This window comes from Cucurbita pepo, chromosome 10 (genome assembly GCF_057944985.1).
Source record: "Cucurbita pepo subsp. pepo isolate OVF chromosome 10, ASM5794498v1, whole genome shotgun sequence".
Classification (NCBI taxonomy): domain Eukaryota; kingdom Viridiplantae; phylum Streptophyta; class Magnoliopsida; order Cucurbitales; family Cucurbitaceae; genus Cucurbita; species Cucurbita pepo.
This window is the reverse complement of record NC_141807.1, coordinates 18340780-18364592: the sequence shown is the minus strand read 5'-3', so window position 1 is coordinate 18364592 and position 23813 is coordinate 18340780. Positions and strand designations below refer to the sequence as shown.

The window sequence follows — 23813 nt, the reverse complement described above, 5'->3', positions numbered from 1 at the left end:
TACTTTTTGTTTTTGAACTCATGAAATCAGTCACTTTGTGATCGTTAATTATTAGTTGGTTCATGCGTAATTGCAATTTGAAAACGTTAATGTAACAACCCAACCTTACCGCTAGCAAATATGGTCCGTTTTAGTCTGTTACATACCATCGTCAGTCTCACAATTTTAAAATGCGCATATCAGGAAGAAGTTTCCACACCCTTATAAAAAATGTTACGTACCTCTCTCCAATCGATATGAGATCTCACAATTCACCCCTTAGAAACTCAACGTCCTCGTTGCCAATCGATATGAGATCTCACAATTCACCCCTTAGAAACCCAGCGTCCTCGTTGACACACCGCCCAGTACCTAACTCTGATCCCATTTGTAATAATCCAACCTCACCATAAGAGATTTTGTCCGCTTCGGCTCGGTTACGTATCGCCGTCAGTCTCACGATTTTAAAATGTATCTACTGGGGAGAGGTTTCCACACCCTTATAAGAAATGTTTCATTCCCCTCTACAATCGATATGAGATCTGATTAACTACTAATGCTCGTAAAGGAATTATCTTTTCCTCAATTTCTCAGTATACAACCCATTTCCGGAGTTAGTTTCTCATATAATAGTCGCCAATTAAGGCCATAAAAATGCCCTCATTTACAAAATAATGCCCACAACACAAGGACATCTGATCTACAGAGAACTCAGGATTCAATTGGGTTAAACGTGATGAACTGATTGTAGCTAACAAATCACAAGTTCAGATAAGAGAAAAGAGAAGGAACAAGATCAACAACAGACCAAGCAAGGCCAGCATATTGAACGAACCTAATACCCGTGTCGACGTCAAACGAGTCCTGGCTCGAGAAGAAGAACAGCTTATGCAGAGGACCACGTTGTTTGCTCCCATCCACCTTACCAATTGAGGATGATTTTAGCATTGGGATATAGCTGGTTGATGTTATGGGCATACCCAAGGTGTTTGAAACAATGGGAAGGATCCATTTAGCCAAAGCTTTGCTACAAAACTTCACCGTTAATATGGTCGGTAAACCGACAAGCATCCGACCAACAAACGTCGCAAATGGGAGTTGCGGAGTAAAGATACGCGCAACGGCTTCATGGTGAAACTGATGGTATGTTTGCTGTACCCCTGATATCTGTAGAACAGAATTTCTCTTATATATTTGAAGGATTTAACCAAACATCTAAAGAACAGGGAGCTTTTGACAGTATAATCCTTCAAAACGATACCAATAAAACACAGAACATTCATCAATTATATTATAATTACTGCACTTTGAAAGAAATGTTGCTTACAATTCCAAACGCAACGCCATCAAAAGCCGTGTGGAATTCATAGCTTGGAGTAGGGAACTCAGGAGTAGGATAAGCAAAGAGCAATAGAATGCTTAAGGCACCCCAGAAATATGTAACTGCACCCAGATATTGCATTCAACAAACAGATTAGCAACAAAAAAAAAAAAACAGCAGAACATGATCCATTAGTAATATTTTAACGTCCCCGAACAGGGATGGTGGATTACACCTAATAACTGTTGAGGAATATTGAAAGGAGTAATCCCACGTTGGTTAATTAAGAGGAAGATCATGAGTTTATAAGTAAGAAACACTATCTCCATTGGTACGAGACTTTTTGGGAAAACGCAAAACCATGAGAGGTTATGCTCAAAGTAGACAATATCATACCATTGTGGATGTTCGTGATTCCTAACATGGTATTAGAGCCATACCCTTAACTAAGCTATGTCTATAGAATCCTCGAATATCGAATAAAGAAGTTGTGAGGCTCGAAGGTGTAGTCAAAAGTGACTTAAGTGTCGAACAAATGGTGTACTATGTTTGAGGGCTCTAGAGAAAGGAGTCGAGCCTCGATTAAGAGGAGGTTGTTCAAGGGCTATATAGGCTTCAGGAGAGGCTCTATGGTGTACTTTGTTCGAAGGGAGGATTGTTGAGGATTATTGAAAGGAGTAATCCCACGTTAGCTAATTAAGAGGAAGATCATGGGTTTATAACTAAGAAACACTATCTCCATTAGTACGAGACCTTTTGGGAAAACGCAAAGCCATGAGAGGTTATGCTCAAAGTAGATAATATCATACCATTGTGGAGGCTCGTGATTCCTAACATGGTATTAGAGTCGTACCCTTAACTTAGCCATGTCTATAGAATCCTCAAATATCGAACAAAGAAGTTGTGAGGCTCGAAGGTGTAGTCAAAAGTGACTTAAGTGTCGAACAAATGGTGTATTATGTGCGAGGGCTCCAGAGAAAGGAGTCGAGCCTCGAATAAGAGGAGGTTGTTCGAAGGCTATATAGGCTTCAGGAGAGGCTCTATGGTGTACTTTGTTCGAAGGGAGGATCGTTGGGGATTATTGAAAGGAGTAATCCCACATTCGCTAATTAAGAGGAAGATCATGGGTTTATAAGTAAGAAACACTATCTCCTTTGGTATGAGGCCTTTTGGGGAAACCAAAAGCAAATCAATGAGAGCTTATGCTCAAAGTGGACAATATTATACCATTGTGGAGATTCATGATTCCTAACAATAACTATTGGTTCATAGTCACTTGAGGACATATTACCAGGACATATTATAAGCTTCTACAGCAGTGTCTAATTTCGAATCTGATATAAACTCAACATCGTTGATTAATTGTAACCGCTCAAGCTCACCGCTATATGGAGAGGTTTTCACACCCTTACCAGGAATACTTTGTTCCGCTCTTCAACTGAAATGGAATCTCACAACCAATCCCTTTGGAAGCCCGTGTCCTCACTGGCACACCGCCTGGTGACTGACTCTGATACCATTTATCATAGCCTAACCCCACCGTTAACAAATATTGTCCTCTCTGGGCTTTTCCTTTTGGGCTTCCCCTCAATGTTTTAAAACGCATCTACTAGAGAGGGGGAGTGAAACATTCCTTATAAGGGTGTGGAAACCTCTCCCAAGCAGACACGTTTTCAAAACCCTAAGAGGAATTTCGAAAGGGAAGCTTCAAATAGGACAATATCTGTTAGCGGTGAGCTTGAGCTATTACAGCCCAAGTGTGATGTGACGGATTGTTTGTGACAAATATTGTGGAAACCCTTATCTAATTCGTGCGAATTTGTTGTTTTGAATTCCTTTTTCTCATTGAATATGCATCTTATTCATTGAAAATAACAAATACTACTTCTCAGAAGAAGAACAATCTCCCAAAAATACTGCACATAACCTAAACTTAACTCGAGAAAAGATAGCGACAAAAGTGTGAAAAAGTGACGATACCGTTTTGGCCCGAGGTAATGAAGGTGTCGACGTATTCATGAACATTCAACCAAAAGAAGAGAATCATCAGGCCGAAAACAAGACCAAAAATGACATCAATTGGGCTATGCATGCCCAGGTATATTCTCCCTGCCATAGAATGAAAACTTTCATATCAGAAAAGTAGACCAAGAAAGGTATAAAATTCATAAGTTTTTACTCAAAGGCTTACCCAAGCCAATGAGGCCTACAAGCAGACAGACAAGGGCAAATCCTGCGAACTGGTAGGAGGCATGTATATCTTCAGTATAAGATAGGATATAATACAAGAGGTATCTGCACGATTATATTCATGGAGAATAGCTGTCAAGACAATAATATAGGCTGAAAAGAGGCAATACATTGTAGAATGAAATTTTATGGCAATCCTAAACTGGATAGAGTCCAAAACAACGAAGAAAATTAAAAATGAGATCAAATGCATCAAAGAAAAATGAGCTGCTGGAACTTTTCGGTCCAACGTAACCTCTCATAAACTATGTTTGTGAGATCATACATCGGTTGGAGAAGAGAAGGAAACATTTCTTATAAGGGTGTGGAAACCTCTCCCTAATAGATGCGTTTTAAAACCGTGAGTTTGACGGTGATACGTAATGGGCCAAAGCGGACAATATTTGCTAGCAATGAGCTTAGGCTATTCCAAATGGTATTAGAGCTAGACACCGGGTGGTGTGCCAATGAGGACGCTGGACCCTCAAGGGGGGTGGATTGTGAGATCCCATATCGGTTGGAGAGGGGAACGAAACATATAAGGGTATGGAAACCTCTCCCTAGTAGACGCGTTTTAAAACCGTGAGGCTGTCAGCGATAGTAACGAACCAAAGCAGACAATATTTGCCAGTGGTCAATATTTGCTAGTGGTGCGCTTGGGGTGTCACAATATTGATCTGTTTTCAACCCGTTCAAACTTTTGTGTTAAGAAGGGTCTAGTATCTGAGATCATTTCCCGTTCATTTGAGATAACTTTCAAGCTTTTTTTTGGAACTCGAGTCACTTGACATCCATTACTTGCTCCAACATTTGAGAATACTTGCAAAGTTGAAGTTCATAAGAAGGTTAGTCTTTTACTTGTTGATTCTAGAGATAAGGTTGAGATGAGAACTCCTTCAAAAAAGTCCCCATGTAACGGTCCAAGCCTACCGCTAGCAAATATTGTCCTTTTTAGGCTTTTTTTTCGAGCTTCCTGTCAAGGTTTTAAAACACGTCTGCTAGGGAGAGGTTTCCACACCCTTATAAATAATGTTTTATTCTCCTCTCCAACCGATGTGAGATCTCACAATCCACCCCTTTCATGGCTTAACATCCTCGCTGGCACTCGTTCCCCTCTCCAATTGATGTGGGATCTTACAGTCCCCTCCCCTTCGGGGCTCAACGTCCACACTGGCACACTGCCTAGTGTTCACACACCACCCGGTGTCCACCCCCCTTTGGGGCTCAGCGTCCTCGCTGGCACACCGTCCAGTGTCTGCCTCTGATACCATTTGTAACAGCCCAAGCCCACCGCTAGTAGATATTGTCCTCTTTGGACTTTTCCTTTCAGGCTTCCCGTCAAGGTTTTAAAACGTGTCTGCTAGGGAGAGGTTTCCATTCCCTTATAAAGAATGTTTTGTTCTCCTCTCCAACCGATGTGGGATCTCACACTCCAACCTTGAAGTGTGTCCTTCAGAAAATGGATTCAATGGAGCTCGAGCACCTTTTGTTTTATCTGTCTTTTTCTCGTGTCCCGATACTTCTCAATGCTTGCAATTATGCATATCACTATTCTCACATTTAAAGCACGTTTGGGAGCATCCTAGCTAACCAAACTGTGTTCAATTGAAGAGAAAGAGACCCCTTCCATCCAAATCATCCACACTATGAAAGGGAAGGCATAATTCTGCTAATCATCTTTCCCATGTCTCCCAGCCAAACCTATAGTTGCTGATCCACTTGGTACTCTCAATGAAGATTATATATACATCAGTTAGATCAATCAAATTTACAAGCACAGAACACAAATTCAACAAAAGCTGAAAAGGCAACTAAGTCACTATAAACATCAGCATCACCCACGTGAAAATCTAAGTCGAGGCTCGAGTCTCGTAACCCGTTATAAACAAAGATTCATCACATCCTAGAATGAACCGCAACTGCACCCTGAGAGGAGAAAAAAAAAAATACCCCCAAGTCCACCGCTAGCAGATATTGTCCTCTTTGGTCCCCTTTGGGCTTTCCCTCAAGGTTTTAAAACACGTCTGTTAGGGAGAGGTTTCCACACCCTTATAAAGAATGTTTTGCTCTCCTCCCCAACCCATATGGGATCTCACAATCCACCCCCCTTTGGAGTCTAGCGTCCTTGCTAACATACCATCTCGTGGCCATCCCTCTTCAAGGCTTAGCCTCCTCGTTGTCACATCGCCTGGTGTCTGGCTTTGGTACCATTTGTAACAGCCCAAGTCCACCACTACCAGATATTGTCCTCTTTGGACTTTCCCTCAAGGTTTTAAAACGCTTCTGCTAGGGAGAGGTTTCCACACCCTTATAAAGAATGTTTTGTTCTCCTCCCCAACCGATGTGGGATCTCACAATCCACCCTCCTTCGGGGCCCACATCCTCGCTGACCCTCATTCCCTTCTCCAATCGATGTGAGACCCCCCAATCCACCCTTCGAGACCCAACGTCCTTGCTAGCACACCGTCTCGTGTCCACCCCCCCTTCGGGGCTCAGCCTCCTCGCTGCCACATCGCCCAGTGTCTAGCTCTGATACCATTTGTAACAGCCCAAGTCCACCGCTAGTAAATATTGTCCTCTTTGGGCTTTCCCTTCTAGGCTTCCCTTCAAGGTTTTAAAACGCATCAGCTAGGAAGAGGTTTCCACACCCTTATAAAGAACGTTTCGTTCTCCTCCCCAACCGATGTGGGATCTCACACAACAATATGATACCAAAAAGGAAATAGCAAGCATATGAACCATGAAGGGAAAGGAACCACATACCCAGATAAACAAACTGTATTTAGCGTGTGAGAAGAAGGCAATCCATATTCCATGGCGTTTTCTTCCTCACCTTTGGTGGCAGTAATTCTCCTAACAGGTGGGCAACTGGGTCTAGGAGCTGATACCACATCCTACAAAGTACACAAAAAAAAAAAGGACAAAAGAGGATAAGAACCTTAAAGTTATGAAAAACCAAAAAGAACAAGGCTAGTAACCTTGATGGAATTCCCCAAGTAATCACAAAACGCCATCAAAAGAGTCATTTGCCGAGCCAATTTCCCATGCCCACTCTACAATTTCACCCAAAAAGTAAGCCAATGAACAACAAAGTGAAGGATAAACGATTAGCGAGAGATTCAAAGCATACCCAGAACAACAGCGGAAGAAAAGCAGTGTAGAACGACACAGAAACAATGCAAGACAACCCAGAAAACAGGGCATCGAAGAACGAATTCTGATATCTCTGCAAACCCACAAACCCTTAAACAACGAATCCAAACATGAACCACAAGCATAATCAGTTTCAACAAATCGCAAACCTGAATTCGAAGAACAAGAGGAGCGCCTGCAACAACATGTCGAGCCACCCAAGGTTGCAGCAAGGATCGAAGCTTGTGAGTTAGGTTAATGTAGGAAGCTAAACCAATCCACGATAGTAACCCACATAAACCCACCGTTTGCCAGACGGCTACGCTTTCCATTTCTCCTTCTTTGATCTTCTTCCTCCCTCCAAAACGAGAGGGATCGAAGAGAAATCAAAGGCCGAAACAGAATGTAGGGTTGGATTGGTGTAAAATTGATTAATCCGCCTGAATTCGAAAAGGGGAAGAAACGAATGAGACATTCAGCTCATCTTTCAGGGCTGTGGGGTGTGGGTTTCGGTTAGGCTTCGTTGGGATTTTGACTGGTAGCTTTTGGTGCCAGCACGCGGAGAGCATCGTTCCATGAAAGGGAAAGATTTGAAGAATGGAACAAATTTGAGAACGTCATTGATAGTTCATCAATGATTAACAAAAATTTTGAGTCAAGGAGATTTTTGTTGCCGCTTAAGTAATTTAATCACTTTAACTCTTAAATGTTAATTTATTTAAATTAGGAACGGAGTTGAATTGGGTTGGGCGGAGAAAATAATTTGGACAAACACTAAATTTTGAGTTGATTGGATTGAGACTCGACCAACCTGAACAAAGTTTATAATTCAACCCTGTTAAACGAACCGGACTCTCACAGCTCTCGTGGTTTTGCTTTGAGCTTCCCCAAGAGGCCTTATGCTAATGAAGATAGTATTCCTTCAACCCTGTTAAACGAACATGACTTGATTATAAACCCATTCATTCCCTAAATTAGCCGATGTGGGACTTCATCTAACATCTCCCCTCGAACAAAGTATGTCTCCCCTTAATCGAGGCTCGACTCCTTTTCTTTTGGAGTCTTAGTCATTTTTTACCACGCCTTCGAGAAGCCCGAGACTCGACTCTTTTTTCTTTTGGAGTTCTTTGTTCGACATTTGAGGATTCTATTGACATGACTAAGTTTAGGGCATGGCTCTGATACTATGTTAAATGAACGCGACTCTCCACAATGGTATGATATTGTCCTGAGTATAAGCTCTCATGGCTTTGTTTGGGCTTGCCCAAACGGCCTCATACCAATGAAGATAGTATTCATTGATTATAAACCCATGATCATTCTCTAAATCAGCCGATTGGTGACTTTCATCCAACAACCCAATTCTCTATTTTCAAGCAACAATTAAAAAGTTGAGATATTCGAGAGAGCAACAATGTTAACGTTTAGAAATTTAGATGAGTTAAAATTGTAGAAGTTATTAAGTGATTATGAGAAAATGGTAAGTTGAAAAAAAAGGGCAAAAATTAGAATTTAATTTGGACCCTTCCATTGAGGTAAAATAATTTTTTTTTTAATTAGATTAAAAAATATAAATATAAATTTAACAATATGTAAATAAAATAAAATTATATATATATAATATTGTATATTATATTAAAGAACGAGACTCAATATTATTATTGACACATATTAATTTTAATAGAAAACGTTTATATTTTAATATGAGTTAAATAAAAAAAGTAAAAAAAAAAAAAAAAACCATAATTTTCATATATTTTACAATAAAATAACAAAACAACACAAAAGTAAACACAACCTTAAACAAGTTCAAAATCTGGATCATGGAGTTTAACATAACTTTCCAGTCACGTCCCTGAATCTCATTTATCTGAAAAGAATATTAAATATAATTTGATTGAATAATTAATTTATTGAGTTAGTAGTTAATTAATTATATGTATCTAGAATTTGCACTCTAGATCGGGTTCTCAATCCAACTATCTATTCATTTTATAAGCTTAGATCGTGTATCTTGTTTCTGGCTCGAATTATTTGCTCATATCACCTTTAAATTGCTACCAATGGACGACATTCTTCTAAAGGTGTGCATTTTCTGCTCCCAACAAAGTTTTAGTGTTTTTAGGTGTCATTATCGATCTCAGGGTATGTAAGACTCACTCTCGAGATTATACGGCCCATCTACTAGATCCTTTTTAACGCTTTGAATAGTGACTAAGTCCTTATTTCAAATTTCAAACACACTAGTTTTAGGTCCAATTCCTGTCTATAATTCAATAGGTAGTTTCAAAAGTATATAATTTATGCTTATTTAATTATCTTTTAATAATTGAATTAAATTTTTTTATTGTCAATGTTAGTAATTTAATGCAAAAATATTTACTTATTTTTATCTGAACTGATTAATTAATTAACCTATAGATTAAATAATACTAAATTTAATTTATGATTACATTAATTTATTTTCTTACATTTAATTAATTAATTAATATTTTATCAATAAAAGTTATAAAAACATATACTATTATGGCAAAGACAAAATTTAAATTAATTAAACATATTAAACAATTATTAATATTATATTAACATTTTAAATGTAATTATTTAATTATGATTTATTTTGGTAAAACAAATACAAACTAATAATGTTTAATATATATATGACACGCCAGAAATTAATTATACTAAAATACGAATTTATACCCATGACATAATAGATAATATCTATGATTCAAACAAACCCATAAACATGAATTTCATTTATGCTTCTGCTATGGCAACAATTATATGACTCAAAGATTAATAATAATAATAATAAACTAATTTTTTGAGTTCTAAAAAATCCAAATCTCGAGCCTATTTACCCTAATGCTCGGCTCGATCCTTCGTTTTCTAAAATTTTGATATAGGTCTATGATGCCCCATTCTAGAGTGGAAAAACCACTTCGTTTTACAATTAGTATCCTATCTTATCCACGAACAACCTCAATAAATTCTCCTATCTTATTCACGAATAACCTCAATAAATTCTCATTTGGAGTAGCATCCTAACGAACCTACCTCTTCTTTATATATATATATATATATATTCTGCTTCTATTTTATAGTACAAAAGGTTACCGTTCAAATATATGAATTGGTCTATCTATGAGTACACTAAATGATAAGGAATACCTTAGGTCAGTTGAATCTAAAAACCCTCATACACTAAATGATAAGAAACCCTCGTAGGAACTTGGATATGCAAACTCCTAGTTCACAAATGCTAAAATCCCAAAAATCAATTTGATGTCACCTCAAGGGAAAATAAAATTCGGATTACCTTGTTGATCAAATATCTCAAGTCAATAACACTTGTTTGAGATTCAAATCACTCCACGAGCAATATCAATCATGTCAAGCTTGAATGATTCTAGATATGCAATATAAACTATATAAAATTGCAGAGAAAAAAGCACAAAAGCTATTTTTACTACATTTTCCAAGTCTACGTCACAAACACAACATACATGACTTTATATAGCCATAAAATGAAAATTCTTGACATTCCATGAGGCATTTCATGAGTGGTAACCTTCATACTTTATGACCATAATTAACCACTAACCTTTATGACCATAATTAACCACTAACCTTAAAATACAATAAAGGAACACCATTACTCTAACCAAAATTTGTAAACATTTAAGAATAAATGAAGTTTGATTCTTCTTTAATGTGACATGAATTGCAACATATTGTGATAATTTGAACAACATTTTCTTCACATCTTCCTTGAAGTTTATCTTACATGATTAATGCCTTGGTTCATATCACTAAATGCATGCAACAGGGACAACACACTTCGGTCTAACCCGAAAAGGCTGAGGCGAATGAAATTTATAAATGTAAGCTTGATAAGCTTTACAACACAAGCACCATGAAAATCATGCATAGCTTAGCTTGTCTCAACATTGTTCATAGTCTACAACCTAACAAATAAAATTCCAGATATGATTTCTAACAGAGAAACGCCAACAAAATGACTCTCATTGTCTAACCTTCTAGAGGAGAAGTCCCCAAACAACTATTTTCAGCCTTCAATGCATGTATAACAGAAACAAAGGAAGGTCATAAATTATGTAACTAAAGAAGCAAATATATAATTTCTTTACCAGCCATGTCCTCTTTAACTTGTTGCTGGATCAAGTTTTGGTTCGAACGTCATTTAGTATGAAAACGAAGCTGTTTCTTACATGGCAAAGCTTCAGCATTTCTTTTCCTGGGTCGGGAAAGCGGATAGTCCCATCTTTCCAAATCTCTGTCACCACAAACCATTTCTTTCCTCTATAGCTTATGTCTTTATCGCATAAACTATAAAGCATTGCTTTGCATGGGACAATGTTGATCCCTCGAATGGAGTTATCAGCCAATGAAACTGCAAGCAAAACAAAAGATATCACTCAATCCGTCTAGATTGCAATCAAATCAATTGCTCCCTAATATCCTTTAAGTTCCTCCAAGACAAGTGATGAACGAAACTAATGAAGGAATAACTAGGAAAAGGGTAAACTCACATTTCGCATATATATGCATAGGAGGCTTGATTTTTGTCCCTCTTTTTTGGCAACTAGCAAAGGGAGGATCCACTTATCAGACTCCATTAATCTGAATCAGATTCCTCTGCCTGCGAGTTCTCGTCCTCTAAGCATTCATCATCACCCGTCTCATCTGATTCAACATCCAAACCATTCTCCACCATCTCCTCGGCTGTATTATTAAGCAGAATGCCCTCCTTTTCTATCAATGCAGCACCTTTGCCCCGGTAAAAGAGACCAGTCTTCATGACATGATAAAACTTTTCCCTTAAACGTGTCAAGGGATGTGGGTTCACTAGCTTTCCTCGCTGATACCCTTCCCTAAGAGAAACAGTCGTGGTCTTACACTTCAAAGACAGATAGAAGATTCCGGGATAACGGGTGAAGATTCGAGTGAACTTATGGGGAAGATTCAATTCCTCTCTCAAGCTTCTCAAATAGTTTCTTTTAGTTTTCTTGTGAAGAGTGAGGCTCAAAAGCTCATGTAGAACCCCAACAACTCGTTTCTCCATGAGATCACTGTTGGGGTCAATTTGCCTGCAACTCTCATATGGAGAAAGGTAAGGTAACTTCTGAAACTCTTCCATCCAAGCTTTTACCTTCTTTTGTGCCCCATATCCCCTCGGAAAACTCATGGGAAAAGCCAATGTGGTACGCCCCCTTTTGAATTGCCTATACGCATCTCCCAATTGAGAGCTCTCATTGCTCCTTTGCAAGGCTGAAACTGCAAATTCCTCGCGCCATTCCATAAGCCGCAGACACCAATCCCCATTCGAGGCCTTCACTAATCGAAAATGATCGGGATACTTGGGAATCAATGACCTCTCAAAACCACACGGGAGACCTAGATCCCATTCTAAAGGACGCAACGACTGAAGAGGAATAGCCCTAGTTTTCATCATCATAAGAACTCTACAAAGTCTTTCGACAGTGTCGCTCTCATGAATTTGGTGAATACTACTCTCTTGCTGATCTAAAAGCAGCGCGGTATCCGTCAAACGAAAGCAAGGCAAATTAGCGTAACGAGAATGAGGAAATTCGTGAAAGAGAGTTGGATACCTCCGGATGAATCGAAGAACAGGGATGGTGAGGCCGAGAAGCTTTGGCCAATCGGCGATGGATTTAGCAGTGATGAAGCCAGTAGAAGAGCGGTTAATGGCGTCCTTGAGGAGGGAAGCGGCCTTCAAATCGGTCTCCGTGTCGATGATGTGATCGAGACTCCGATTCTTGACCCATTTGAGGCGAACCTTCGCAATTCGTCGGCATTGAAGGTGCAGAAAAGGATTAGGGCTCAGGAATGGCGATGGAAGAATTAGGGTGGAAAAGAAGAAGCTCTTCATTTCAGAATCCGGAATTTGCAATGTTCCAGCTCGACAGAGAAGCTCTTTCATTTTAATTAATTAATTAATTATTTATTTATTTATTTATTACATAGATTTATAAAGATGGGTTTTTAAGATTTTTTAAAATTTTTTTAGGTTATACTTAGAAAACATTAGTTTACGTTGAATAAACTAAAAAAATAAAATTGAAGACATATTATTTTTAATATATTTAATAATAAATAAAATTTAATTTAGTTAAAATATTTTATTAATTTAACTCAATAAAAATAAAAATAAAAACTAATTATCTAAAATGAGTTAGTTCCCACCAGCTACAAGCTACATGTGAAGACAGAGGAGGGCATCACGATGCATGTATCGTGTTATTAAGAACTAAGATGATAATGAGATGCAAAGTTGTTGTGTCGCAGACGATTGAACATACACGCACGAACAACATGTATGGCCAGACAAGCCTAGATTTCGCACAAGCAATTTCGATAGGCGAACGTAAATGTTGTCAGCGGTCCAACAAAGCTACAAAACGGAACGGAAGGGAACGAAAAATGTATACGAGGCTTGAGTTTGGAGAGAGAGGAGGATTGGAAATAGAAAATTTTTCCATAAACACCACAGCCATGGAAGCAGTTTGGAAGTGTGGAAAAATTTTCCAAATGGGTAACCCAACGGTCAATTCCCAAAATTTTCCAAAACTAAACCAATGTTCTTCTCTTATAAAATGAATCCGAAAGCAGAACCCTCTGTTCCACACCGCCATCCGCCATGTCTAACCCCAACACTCTGTCTCTCCAATATTGCATCCACACCCACCCCCTCAACACCACCGGCGTAGCCACCGACGCCCAACCCATGCAATACGCCGAGCTCCGATTAGCCTATTCCAACCAATTCGTCTCTCCATCCTCCAACCAACTCCTCCAACAAACCCCCGAAACCCCAATCTCCGATACTCTCTTACCTCTGTTTCTCCGAGACCTTCAACACCCGCCGTTCCTTTCCCACTTCTTACTCCTTCAATTTCTCTCTACCTTCAACATCTCCACCGCCACCTCCGACGCCATTTTCGATGACATCGCCACATTCGCCCTTGAATTGGCCGCCGGCGACCACGATCGGAACTTCCACATTATCGTCTATCTCGATTTAGTCCAGACGATCTGGGTGGACCTGGACCTGGAAATCCCTCGGAAACAAGAACCGGCGGCGGCGTGGGTGATGGAGAGGGTGATGAGGGAGGAATTTGATGGGTTTCGGGCGGAGGAGGCGGGAGATTGCAGCGTTTGTTGCGATGAGCTCCGTGGTGAAACGGAGGTGAGGCGACTCCCCTGCGGTCACGTCTTCCATAAATCCTGTATCCTCAACTGGCTTCAACTCACTAATTCCTGCCCTTTGTGCAGAGCAAAATTAGAATAATAATCTTTTTTACTCTTATTAATAATAATAATAATAACATTCTTTTCTCCATTTTTATCCTTTAATTTTTACCACGAAGCTCTATCGAGCCTCCGTCATCGCACCGCTATGCTCGGCTCGTACAACCACCGACGCCCTCTCGATCCAGATCAAGGGTTTCAACGCCCTCTTCTATTCATTTGTCCATTTTTATCCTTCAATTTTTACTATTAATAATAATAATAATAACATTCTTTTCTCCATTTTTATCCTTTAATTTTTACCACGAAGCTCTATCGAGCCTCCGTCATCGCACCGCTATGCTCGGCTCGTACAACCACCGACGCCCTCTCGATCCAGATCGAGGGTTTCAATGCCCTGTTCTATTCATTTGTCCATTTTTATCCTTCAATTTTTACCATAAATTTGTCAAATTATAACGTTAAAACTTAAATAAACATTTTATGAATTATAAAACATAGGAAAAATATGAAATCAAATTGAATTTATGAATTTTCTAAAATTTTATTTCAATGATTAATCTTATTTTATTAAAAGTAATGAGTTTATAAAGATTTATTTACTGTTTTTCGCTAAATTAATAGATTACTACGTGAACTTAAGGATAAAACGTGAACTTAAGGATAAAATGGGCAGTAATTCTTTTTCAATTTTGTAAAATGGAGATAAGCAAATACAAGAAAGTCAAATGTGCATTTAAAATTGGCATAGAATGGGTTTAAAGTACAAAATATTCGAGCTGAGTCAACATCAAAAGTAGTTACAAAAGCATTTACAAAACTATGTGAGTTTCAAAGCGACATAAAAGGAAAAGACTCAATCTATGGGTCCCTCTTGCAACTGCATGGCTCCACACGCTCCCCCCATCGATAGTGGTCTATGTTCCATCTGTAAAAACAAAGAATAGCACGAATGAGTATAAAAATACTCAGTAGACAACCTACTCATAAGCTCTCGTTAGACTTCATCCTTGTGATGGTTTCTTATGCTATGTGCCCATCTACTGACCCTAGCATAAGAAAGCAACGTCATGGTATGTAGTCTGTATCAGTCCTAAGACTCATACACGTACATAAAACTCTATACACTTCTATTCTAGGGGTGTATGCCTAAATGTAGGGTTTTTGGATATGCTTAGCTCTATGTTTTTGTTTTCTAAAGTCTATCATCAACCCGAGTCAAATTGCCTTGTGACAAACCCTAGTGTAAGTCTCGTGTGCATGAGGTAAGTGGTGCTTTATAAAGATACAAGTACTCTGACCGTTTGTACCCCATACATATTTGTCTACGGGGTGCTCCCCAATAGTATACCCAATACAAATCCTGGGACCTTCTATGGGTGACAACTCTGTGTACCAAGTAGACCCTAACCGCTCTAGGAAAGTTTAAGATCAGGGGTTACTCTCTAGTTGTCCCTAGTTAATAGTTGTTCAACTGAAAATGCATGTGAGGCCCAAATGTAGGTTTTATGACGGAGGAGACATAAAACACCAACTCATGTTCATTCACATATCCTTCCAAACTCTCTAAGGTACATAGTGGATATCCAAAGCATTAACGGGGCATACCCAATGTCTTAACCCCTGTAACATGCTCCTACGAGTATACCATACATAAATGTCCAAAATGCTAAAAAAAAAACAATTAACAATTATACAAGACATGCTGGAGTCCTAAATATATCATTATGATTAACCAGAGTTCTCAAACATACTAGTGAAAATGTAAAACATATTATTATGCTAAATCGAAAAACTACTAAGTTATTGGGCTTAGCTATCATATACCTTGGTTAATTAGGACTGAATCATGTTTTCTCATCGGTAACCTAATGTTCTAATTGACCCATACAGGTATTACTTGAAAAATAATCCATGTTGCTACTTATTCAAATGTCGACTTCTCGAGCTCAATTCGAGTCTACAAGAATTTTCAAAATTTTCCAAAAGTCTTTAATTAGGTCCTACATTAAGGAAAAATAGCAAAACCATAAAACTGTGGCGAAAATCGAGTGAAAATGACCAAACCAGGATAAAAACAGAGATCTAGTTCAGTTGGACCACAACTGGTCCGATTTGGTCTGGTTCAGCTAAACCGGTCGAGTCAATTCAAGGAAAACTCATCTTCTACCTTTGTCTATGAGGGTCTGCAACCAAGAATCCTTACCTTTTTCCTCGCTTGATTATTGTGTCACAACCCTCAATTGGTTCCAATCTCTTCAGCAACTTTGAAGATCTCCTCGAGACGAATCTAACCATCCAAGAAGCATCAAATTCTATTTAGGAACGCGAGCTAGGATCAATAGAAGCTTTATACTTGGCCTCCAGTAGTATGCCTTTAGATCCTATTACCATATGGGGATTCATACGCCACTCTCTTAATATCCCTCTTATTCATGTAAACATTAGGTACAATAACTCGTCCAATGACATGGAAAATCCCTTATCCTTTTCTTCCTTATATTGTTGGTAAATCCTAGCTAACTAGGGGTGGGCTCTAAGCTAGGAGAGTTTCCCTGTGACTCACCATGCCACTACATCAATATAACTCGACCTCCCTGGTAATTAAAGCAGAGGAATGGGTTGCCTGTCCACTTTAGATGTCTACCACAACATTCATCTTGCTTGGATGATACAAGATCTCTATGTCATGATCATTTACCAGCTCCAACTAACACTTTTGTCTCATATTGAGATCTTTCCGTGTGAATAGGTATTTTAGGCTTTTGGAGTTGGTAAAAATCTGTGTCCACTCCCCGTACAAGTAATGTCGCCATATGCTTAGAGAAAACCCTATTATTATCCATTCTAAGTCATGGGTCGAGTAATTTCGCACATATTCCTTCAACTATCTCAAGGCGTAGGATATGACCTAATCATTCTGCATCAGGATGCAACCTAGCCCCTTCCCTGATGCGTCATTGTAAACCACAAAGTTACTTGAGTCGTTGGGCATTGGAGCACAAGTGTCGTCACTAACCGGTGCTTCAGTTCTCTAAAACTTTGCTCGCAAGCCTTGTTCCATGAGAACACCTTTCCTTTTCTTGTTAATTGCATGAGGCGCAACAATCTTAAAAAGAAGTCCTGATAAACCTTCGATAATATCCTGTAAATCCCAAGAAGCTTCTCACTTTTGTAGCTAAGATGGGTCGGACCACTTCATCATTGCCTCGACCTTGATTGATTGAATCTACTGAGATGTCATGTCCTAACATAATAAGTTTCAATAAGGTCACTTCCTGCAACCAAAATTCACCTTGAATATTTGGCATAGAGTCGATACGCATACTGACAGCAGCACCCTTCTCAAGTGTGTCTCATGCTCTGCATCAGTTCTAGAATATATCAATATGTTGTCAATGAAGACTATCACAAACGTGTCAAGGAAGTATTTAAACACTATGTTCATCAAGTCCATAACTGCTGCAGAGGCATTAGTCAATCTGAATGACATCACAGTAAACTTATAATAGTTGTATTTGCTCCTGAGGGTCGTCTGGGGGATAGATCCTCAACCGAATGATAGATCATCTATGTATAGTATCACGTCCTAATCCACGCCTAGTATCACGTCAAAATCACGTATATCTAATACAATCAGCAACACATCTAAGGGTCTCTCTAACACTACTTTATAGGCTTGGACTTACTCATCTAAAACTAATATCTCTCCTGACAACGTAGACACAGATAACCTATATCCTAAAGGCTATAGTCCTAACCGTGCATGCCTTACAAATGTAGCAAAAATAAATGAGTGTATGAATCTAGAATCAAATAACACAAATGCATGATATCCAAGCATTAGTAAAGTACATGTCACCAGTGTCAGTATCTTCTACTCTCTTGCCAGTGGTAGCCCTGGTCATGCCTCTACTCTGTGTCGAGCCTTCCTAGCTGCTCCGTCCAAACGTTGAGGCCTCGTTGCCTCCTGTGGGGACAATCTGTCTTCCTATGGCCACTCTTGCCACAGTGATAACACACGTCAGTACCAACCCTGCACTGTCCGGAGTGTCTGAGACCACAAGTGGGGCACGTGGGTCTTCCCCTATGAGGTGTGCCAATTCTATCTCTTTGCAATGAGGACTTGTTAGAATGCTTATCAAACTTTCTCTTGTTCTGGTAACTCCCTTGGTCTTCTAACTCATTGGACGCTTTTTGAAGATGAAAGTCCAAAATACTGGCAGCATGCAGGGCGCGTGCATAACTCGTGGCCGCTATAGCCGCAACTTTGCCTTGGATCTCACTCCGGAGACCCAAAATAAACTTATATGTCCTCTTTTCTTCAGTGTCTATATACTCCAGGGCAAACCTGGACAATCTGGTGAACTCCAATTCGTACTCTTCCACTGTCATGTTTCCCTGTTTCAGATGCAAAAAAGCTTCCCGGTTGTTGTACCAATATACCGCCGGGTAGTACTTGTGGATGAACGCCCTCTTCATCTCATGCCAACATATTGGCTCCTCATCCTCATCTTCTTTCCTCAGGGTTTGTTGGGCAGTCTTCCACCAGAAGTGAGCCTCGCCCTTAAGCATAAAGGAGGCACATTTTACCTTCTGATCCTCAGGGCAATTCATGTGCTCAAATATAGTTTCTGTAGACTCAACCCAAGATTCAACAAGCACGGGGTCTATTGTCTTTCCTTCGAACACTGGCGGGTCATATTTACCAAAGTCTCTCAGATACTTGAACTCCCTAGTCATACTAGTACTATCATCATCTCCCCTTCCCTCTTGATTGGCCGCAGCGGCTTGAATCAATTTTCGGTAGGCTTCCATGCTCAGCATTACCATGTTAGGGGGTGGAGCTACTACTGGTTCCAACACCGGCAATTGTGGCGCCTGTCTGTGTGCAGAATTCTGGGTAGGATTAGACTTTGTTGGAGTCTTCATTGGCCCGTACCTCTACGTCTACTAGTGCTACGTGTATGAGTAGGGTCCGACTTTGTTGGAGTATCTGCTAGCCTCGTACCTCTAGCTCTGCTAGTGCTACGTGTTGTAGGTGCCATAGTCTCTACATCATGCAAGAAGTCAAGTTAATAGACATCCAACCAAGGAATGACAAGGCATGAAAAATTTTAATCATAAGACGAGATAGGCTTACTACTTACTACTTGCTACCTATACCAAGCCTTGGAGATACCTTCACAAACAAAAAACCCTTTGGAGGAAGATTATTGATGCCAAATCTAGATCCTCCCTTTTGAACACTAAACCGGTATCCTCCACAGCACAACAACAACCAAAGGCCCTTGGGAGGCTACATTGAAGTTCCAAAATCTGATACATAGCCGTGTATGCTACAAGATTGGGGATGATCTCTTGAGTTTCTTTGGTTTGTGCACTTGTTTAGTCTTTCCTTTTTCTTAATGAAAACTCGGTTTCTTACCAAAAAATAAATAAATAAATACGAAAATAAAAACCTTTTTTGGGACGATACTTGGCTTGGAGGGGGTGCACATCTCCCATAATCGCCTGATAGAGGTTTTTGGAAGATTGAACCAAATGGTAAGTTCTCTGTCAGCTCCTTGGTGCACGACCTCGATCAAATTCTAAACGAAACAGCCCCAGAGCTCTATGAAGTAATTTGGAGTGACCATTATCCAAAGAAGTAAAGCTTTTTCTATGGGATGGGAAGCCAGCCACAAAGCTATTAATACTCATGATAAACCCCATTGGTGTTCTAATGGCAAGCATAGCTCAGAATCACAAGACCACTTTGTTTTTATCCAATTGAAGAGGTTTTATGCAACACTTTTGGGAGGCTTTGCCTCTCTTTCACTATTTCAAATCATCAATAAAATTGTTTACCAACTGCCTAACATTAGCCAACAACAGATAGTTTAACAAATTAAAGGGATTAAACTCTTAAAACCTCTCCATCGATAAGTATTAGAATAGCAGGTTCAATGTTTAAAATTTACAGAACGTGATTATCCTTCTTGTATTTCATTTTAATAGCCTACAAGATTGAGCTGGTAAATCAAACAAATATTTGAGTTTAAGAATCTCTAGGAGAGGTTTCCACATCCTTATAAAAAATGTTTCGTTCTCCTCCCCAATCGATGTGAGATCTCATAATCCAGCTCCCTTCGGGGTCCAGCATCCTTGCTGGCATAGCGCCTCGTGTCCACCTCCTTTGGGGCTTAGCCTCCTCGCTAGCACATCACCCAGTGTCTGGATCTGATACCATTTGTAACGGCCCAAGCCCACCGCTAGCAAATATTGTCCTCTTTGGACTTTCCTTTTCAGGCTTCCCCTCAAGATTTTTAAAACGCGTCTGCTAGGGAGAGGTTTTCATACTCTTATAAAGAATGCTTCGTTCTACCCTCAACCGAGGTGAGATCTCACATTATCTCTAAGTAATGCCCAGAACCAAAGTAATTTACCCTAAGAAATTCAAACTGAACCAACATAACCCAAATTAGTTGAAGGCTGAAAATATTTGCAATATGAAACTAAGATATCTCCATCCAAACAAATTCAAATAGAAGGGAACTGCCTGTGATAACACATCAAAAGATGATCCAACCAATTGAACGTCACAGACACGAAATTACAGTATCACATTATGCAACTATCCGATCACAACCTAATCAAACACTTCTTCCAACCCAGAAGTAAGATCGAATGTCACTCCATTACAAAAGGGAAGGAAATTCTACAATGAAACTTGGATTCAATGTAAACTTGAAGAAGAAGACCTAGCATTCTGCATGAGAATAGTTCGTATTCTTGGCAAAAGAACTTTCGTTCTAAACATGACAGCGAAAGAAATGCAGTGAAGCAAGAGAAATGAAAAAGGAATACGCTGATGACAAGGAAGACGACGATGAAGCTACCTGGAGTCGACGGAGAAGAAAGCAGCAGAGACGGTGGAGATAGAGACTGAGAATCGGAGCACGAGAAGTTCGGCAATGGGTTTTCTCTTTGTTTTATTTAATTCGCATTTTATGAAGAAAATAATCATTTTTAGTTGAGTTTTTAATATAATTAGATTTTAAAATACTATATTTTTAGTTTTTATATTTAAAAATATTATATTTTTACTGTGAGTTTTAAATTTATTTTTATTTAGTCTATAAATTTCAAGATTTAAATGCAATGTTAATTTATAATCATTAATTTTCAAATATTATTTAATTATTTATTAATTATAATTAAATAAAATTCCACTAATTTTTTAAGTACTATTAAAATTAATTTAAAAAATCACATCAGGATTATCTTTTTTCAAATATTATTATTAATTATATTTAAATAAATTTCTACAGTAATATAAAATTAATTAAAAAATCACATCAAGATTATTATATTAATCATAAATACTCCCAACAATAAAAATGTCATATTTGATACTGATCAAATGAAAAAAAAATCAAAAGTGAAAAATTCAAGGATAAATGTACAGTATTTTGAAATTTTATTTAATTTTCAATCCGTGATAATAAGCTCGAACGATATTAATAATTATTCTCAAATAAATTATTTTAATAAAATTTTATAAACTCTCTTAATATAAATAATTAATATAATAATTGTGCATAATTAATTTTTATCCATTTATTGTTGGATAAAAGTATCTCGGTTAATTTAGGAAATGGTCGTGAATTTATAATCAAATAATACACTCTCAATCAAAGTGCACTCTCCATTGGTATGAGGCCTTTTGGGGACCTTCAAAGTGATGGTGTTAATATAACACATGCGGAAGCAATTTGGATCTTAGGCACTTTTAGAACATCAATTATTGTAAATGACTAGCATGTTCATAAGTATTAAAACTTAATGAGTTTAAATACTAACCTTTTGTAGTTCAAACTCCTTTTGCCTCACGAACCGGTTTCGAACCACCACTAGTGTCTTCTCCACTATTCTCCGGCCTTAGAACGGGATTGTGGAATCCGGTGAGTGACTAAAATTTGGGAGGGATTTTGTATACGTGAAAGAGAGTGCTTGTGAGAGGTTTTTCATCAAGATGAAGAATCCCTTCCAAGTATCATGATCACTCTATTTAAAGAGTCAAGTTTGCATGTTCATGCAAACTTGAGATCACCAAATCTTGACACTTAAAATTCCACTCAAATGTTTGAGATTATGTGGCAAGCATGCATGTTTGAGTTAACCAAATTTTGACACTCAAAATTCCACTCAAACTTGTGGGGTTTATTTGGCAAACATGCAAGTTTGGTTAAACCAAATTTTGACACCTCAAAATTCCACTAACATGATTTTTCCATTAGATGAAAGTCAACATTTTGACTTTCTTCATTTTAATTAGATGAAAGTCAACATTTTGACTTTCTTCATTTTAATTAGATGAAAGTCAACATTTTGACTTTCTTCATTTTAATTCAACAATTAATTTGAATAATGAATTTCAAATTAAAGTAACATTAAATAATTAATTAAACTATTTAATTAATATTTAATATTAATTCAAATGCCAATCCCAGTCAATTCCGACACATAATTGATTAAGATATTTAAATCTTATTTAAATATCTCAGATTCTCTCTTTTCGTTTATTTCGTAAATAAAATAAAATTGCGGTTAAATATATCGTATATATGTAACGCATATTCTCTAATTTGAATTCGAACACTTCGAACTCACTTGTCACACTGTTCTATGGTTTAGTCCGATATGAGCTAGCAGAGGGACCTAATGGACCTATAGATCATGGGCTCCAACGATTCAAGATTAACCGATTAAACTCATTAACCTGGTTAACCAACATTCGTTAACTACTAGGACACTCCACTATAGCCTAGTAGTTGCACTCCCCTCACTATAGATATATTTCTGTCCATCTTATATAACCATGATTAGTAAGTCGATCCTTCACAGGTTGTTCGTAACTAGAGCTGGGTCAATTTACCGTTTTACCCCTGAAGTTACTTCTTGTTCCTTATGTCTCACTGATCCTCTAATAAACAATTGGTTTGTGGTCCAACCAGTAAACCGAATCCCTCTCAGGCCAATGAGAGGGTGGGGCCCCTTGTTCAAGACCTGGAGTCAGTGCTTAAGGGAACTACCTTTCTTCTATCCCTAAAAGTGGGTAGGAGTGAATTCCGTCTTGCACCCCACGTCCCCAGCCATTCACCCAGTCTTACCCCTGAAATGGGAGGCCTGTTGAGTCGGCGAACTAGAGCCACTCTCACCCATGCAAATCTAAGGATAATTCCGAATAAACAGGAGTTCATGGTTAGCTCAGGATTAAAACCGAGTTACCTAGGTTATCGAATGAAAAGAAAATCAGTCTCAACAGTAAACGACTTTATAAAGTGAGAGTGGTTTTCTTCATGGTCCGATCTTATGCAATACTCATTGCATAGGACGCCCCCACTCACATGTCTCCACATGCACAATTTAGTGATCGCATTGTTTATATCATATACAAAAGTGGGCCGCATCCATAGTGTCCCCAGAATAAGGTACTCAGCCTTATCCTTATACTATAGATCATTTTGACTATATACTTGAACTTGATCCACTCTTATGTCTCTACATATAGTTCAAGTAGTCATACTATAGCCAGAGTGTTCTTAGTTTATTGGATTTAGATTAATGATCGTAAAGTTCACTTTATTCAATAACAATTTTTTCTGAATAAACAACAATAATAACTTTATTGAAAATAGAATATATCTTTGTTTACAAACTATGAGTTTTAGGACATAAAACCCAACAAACTCCCACTTGGACTAAAACTCTAGTGGGGTTTTATAACGTTGAGTAGAGAGAAATACAATAAACTAGGGCATCACATACTCATGCCTTTTCTCCCACTTGCCCTAGATTACATAACTCGTAG

The 23813-nt window shown here is 38.4% G+C and overlaps 3 protein-coding genes across 6 annotated transcripts; all 3 read right to left on the bottom strand.

The window, feature by feature from the left end:
• Window positions 1-542: 542 nt before the first annotated feature.
• LOC111803413 (lipid phosphate phosphatase delta) lies at window positions 543-7267 on the bottom strand. 2 transcript variants are annotated; one of them, XM_023687796.2, is made up of 8 exons: window positions 6832-7265; window positions 6660-6755; window positions 6508-6582; window positions 6293-6423; window positions 3492-3595; window positions 3281-3409; window positions 1307-1422; window positions 543-1146 (listed from the first exon to the last, which is right to left on the bottom strand). In XM_023687796.2, the coding sequence occupies exons 1-8, from the start codon at window positions 6991-6993 to the stop codon at window positions 739-741; spliced, it is 1221 nt and encodes a 406-aa protein (XP_023543564.1). In that variant the 5' UTR covers window positions 6994-7265; the 3' UTR covers window positions 543-738. The 2 variants fall into 2 exon arrangements, with proteins under 2 accessions (XP_023543564.1, XP_086983933.1); XM_087127807.1 differs by lacking the exon at window positions 6660-6755 and having other exon boundaries at window positions 6832-7267.
• Window positions 7268-10525: 3258 nt separating this feature from the next.
• LOC111803411 (protein WHAT'S THIS FACTOR 9, mitochondrial) lies at window positions 10526-12615 on the bottom strand. Its single transcript, XM_023687794.2, has 2 exons — window positions 11218-12615; window positions 10526-11078 (listed from the first exon to the last, which is right to left on the bottom strand). Exon 1 carries the CDS (start codon window positions 12576-12578, stop codon window positions 11304-11306), a length of 1275 nt encoding a protein of 424 aa, XP_023543562.1. The 5' UTR covers window positions 12579-12615; the 3' UTR covers window positions 10526-11078; window positions 11218-11303.
• Window positions 12616-14697: 2082 nt separating this feature from the next.
• LOC111803417 (uncharacterized) lies at window positions 14698-22241 on the bottom strand. 3 transcript variants are annotated; one of them, XR_015422610.1, is made up of 3 exons: window positions 20839-20982; window positions 17813-19010; window positions 14698-14885 (listed from the first exon to the last, which is right to left on the bottom strand). XR_015422610.1 is itself a non-coding variant. In XM_087127442.1 (2 exons), exon 2 carries the CDS (start codon window positions 18887-18889, stop codon window positions 17870-17872), a length of 1020 nt encoding a protein of 339 aa, XP_086983568.1. In that variant the 5' UTR covers window positions 18890-19010; window positions 21803-22241; the 3' UTR covers window positions 14894-17869. The 3 variants fall into 3 exon arrangements, 2 of the variants coding, with proteins under 2 accessions (XP_086983568.1, XP_086983567.1); XM_087127442.1 differs by lacking the exons at window positions 14698-14885; window positions 20839-20982 and adding an exon at window positions 21803-22241 and having other exon boundaries at window positions 14894-19010; XM_087127441.1 differs by lacking the exons at window positions 14698-14885; window positions 20839-20982 and adding an exon at window positions 19108-20828 and having other exon boundaries at window positions 14894-19010.
• Between the last annotated feature and the right edge of the window lie 1572 nt (window positions 22242-23813).

What these genes read in the sequence shown, in the direction of transcription:
- LOC111803413 (XM_023687796.2), bottom strand. Translation starts at nt 6,993, where the DNA reads ATGGAAAGCGTAGCCGTCTGGCAAACGGTGGGTTTATGTGGGTTACTA. An exon ending in TTCTTCCGCTGTTGTTCTGG is followed by an intron (nt 6,583 to 6,659) that starts GTATGCTTTGAA and finishes GTGAAATTGTAG; the next exon opens with AGTGGGCATGGGAAATTGGC. An exon ending in AATACAGTTTGTTTATCTGG is followed by an intron (nt 3,596 to 6,292) that starts GTATGTGGTTCC and finishes ATAATCGTGCAG; the next exon opens with ATACCTCTTGTATTATATCC.
- LOC111803411 (XM_023687794.2), bottom strand. Translation starts at nt 12,578, where the DNA reads ATGAAGAGCTTCTTCTTTTCCACCCTAATTCTTCCATCGCCATTCCTG.
- LOC111803417 (XM_087127442.1), bottom strand. Translation starts at nt 18,889, where the DNA reads ATGAAGACTCCAACAAAGTCTAATCCTACCCAGAATTCTGCACACAGA.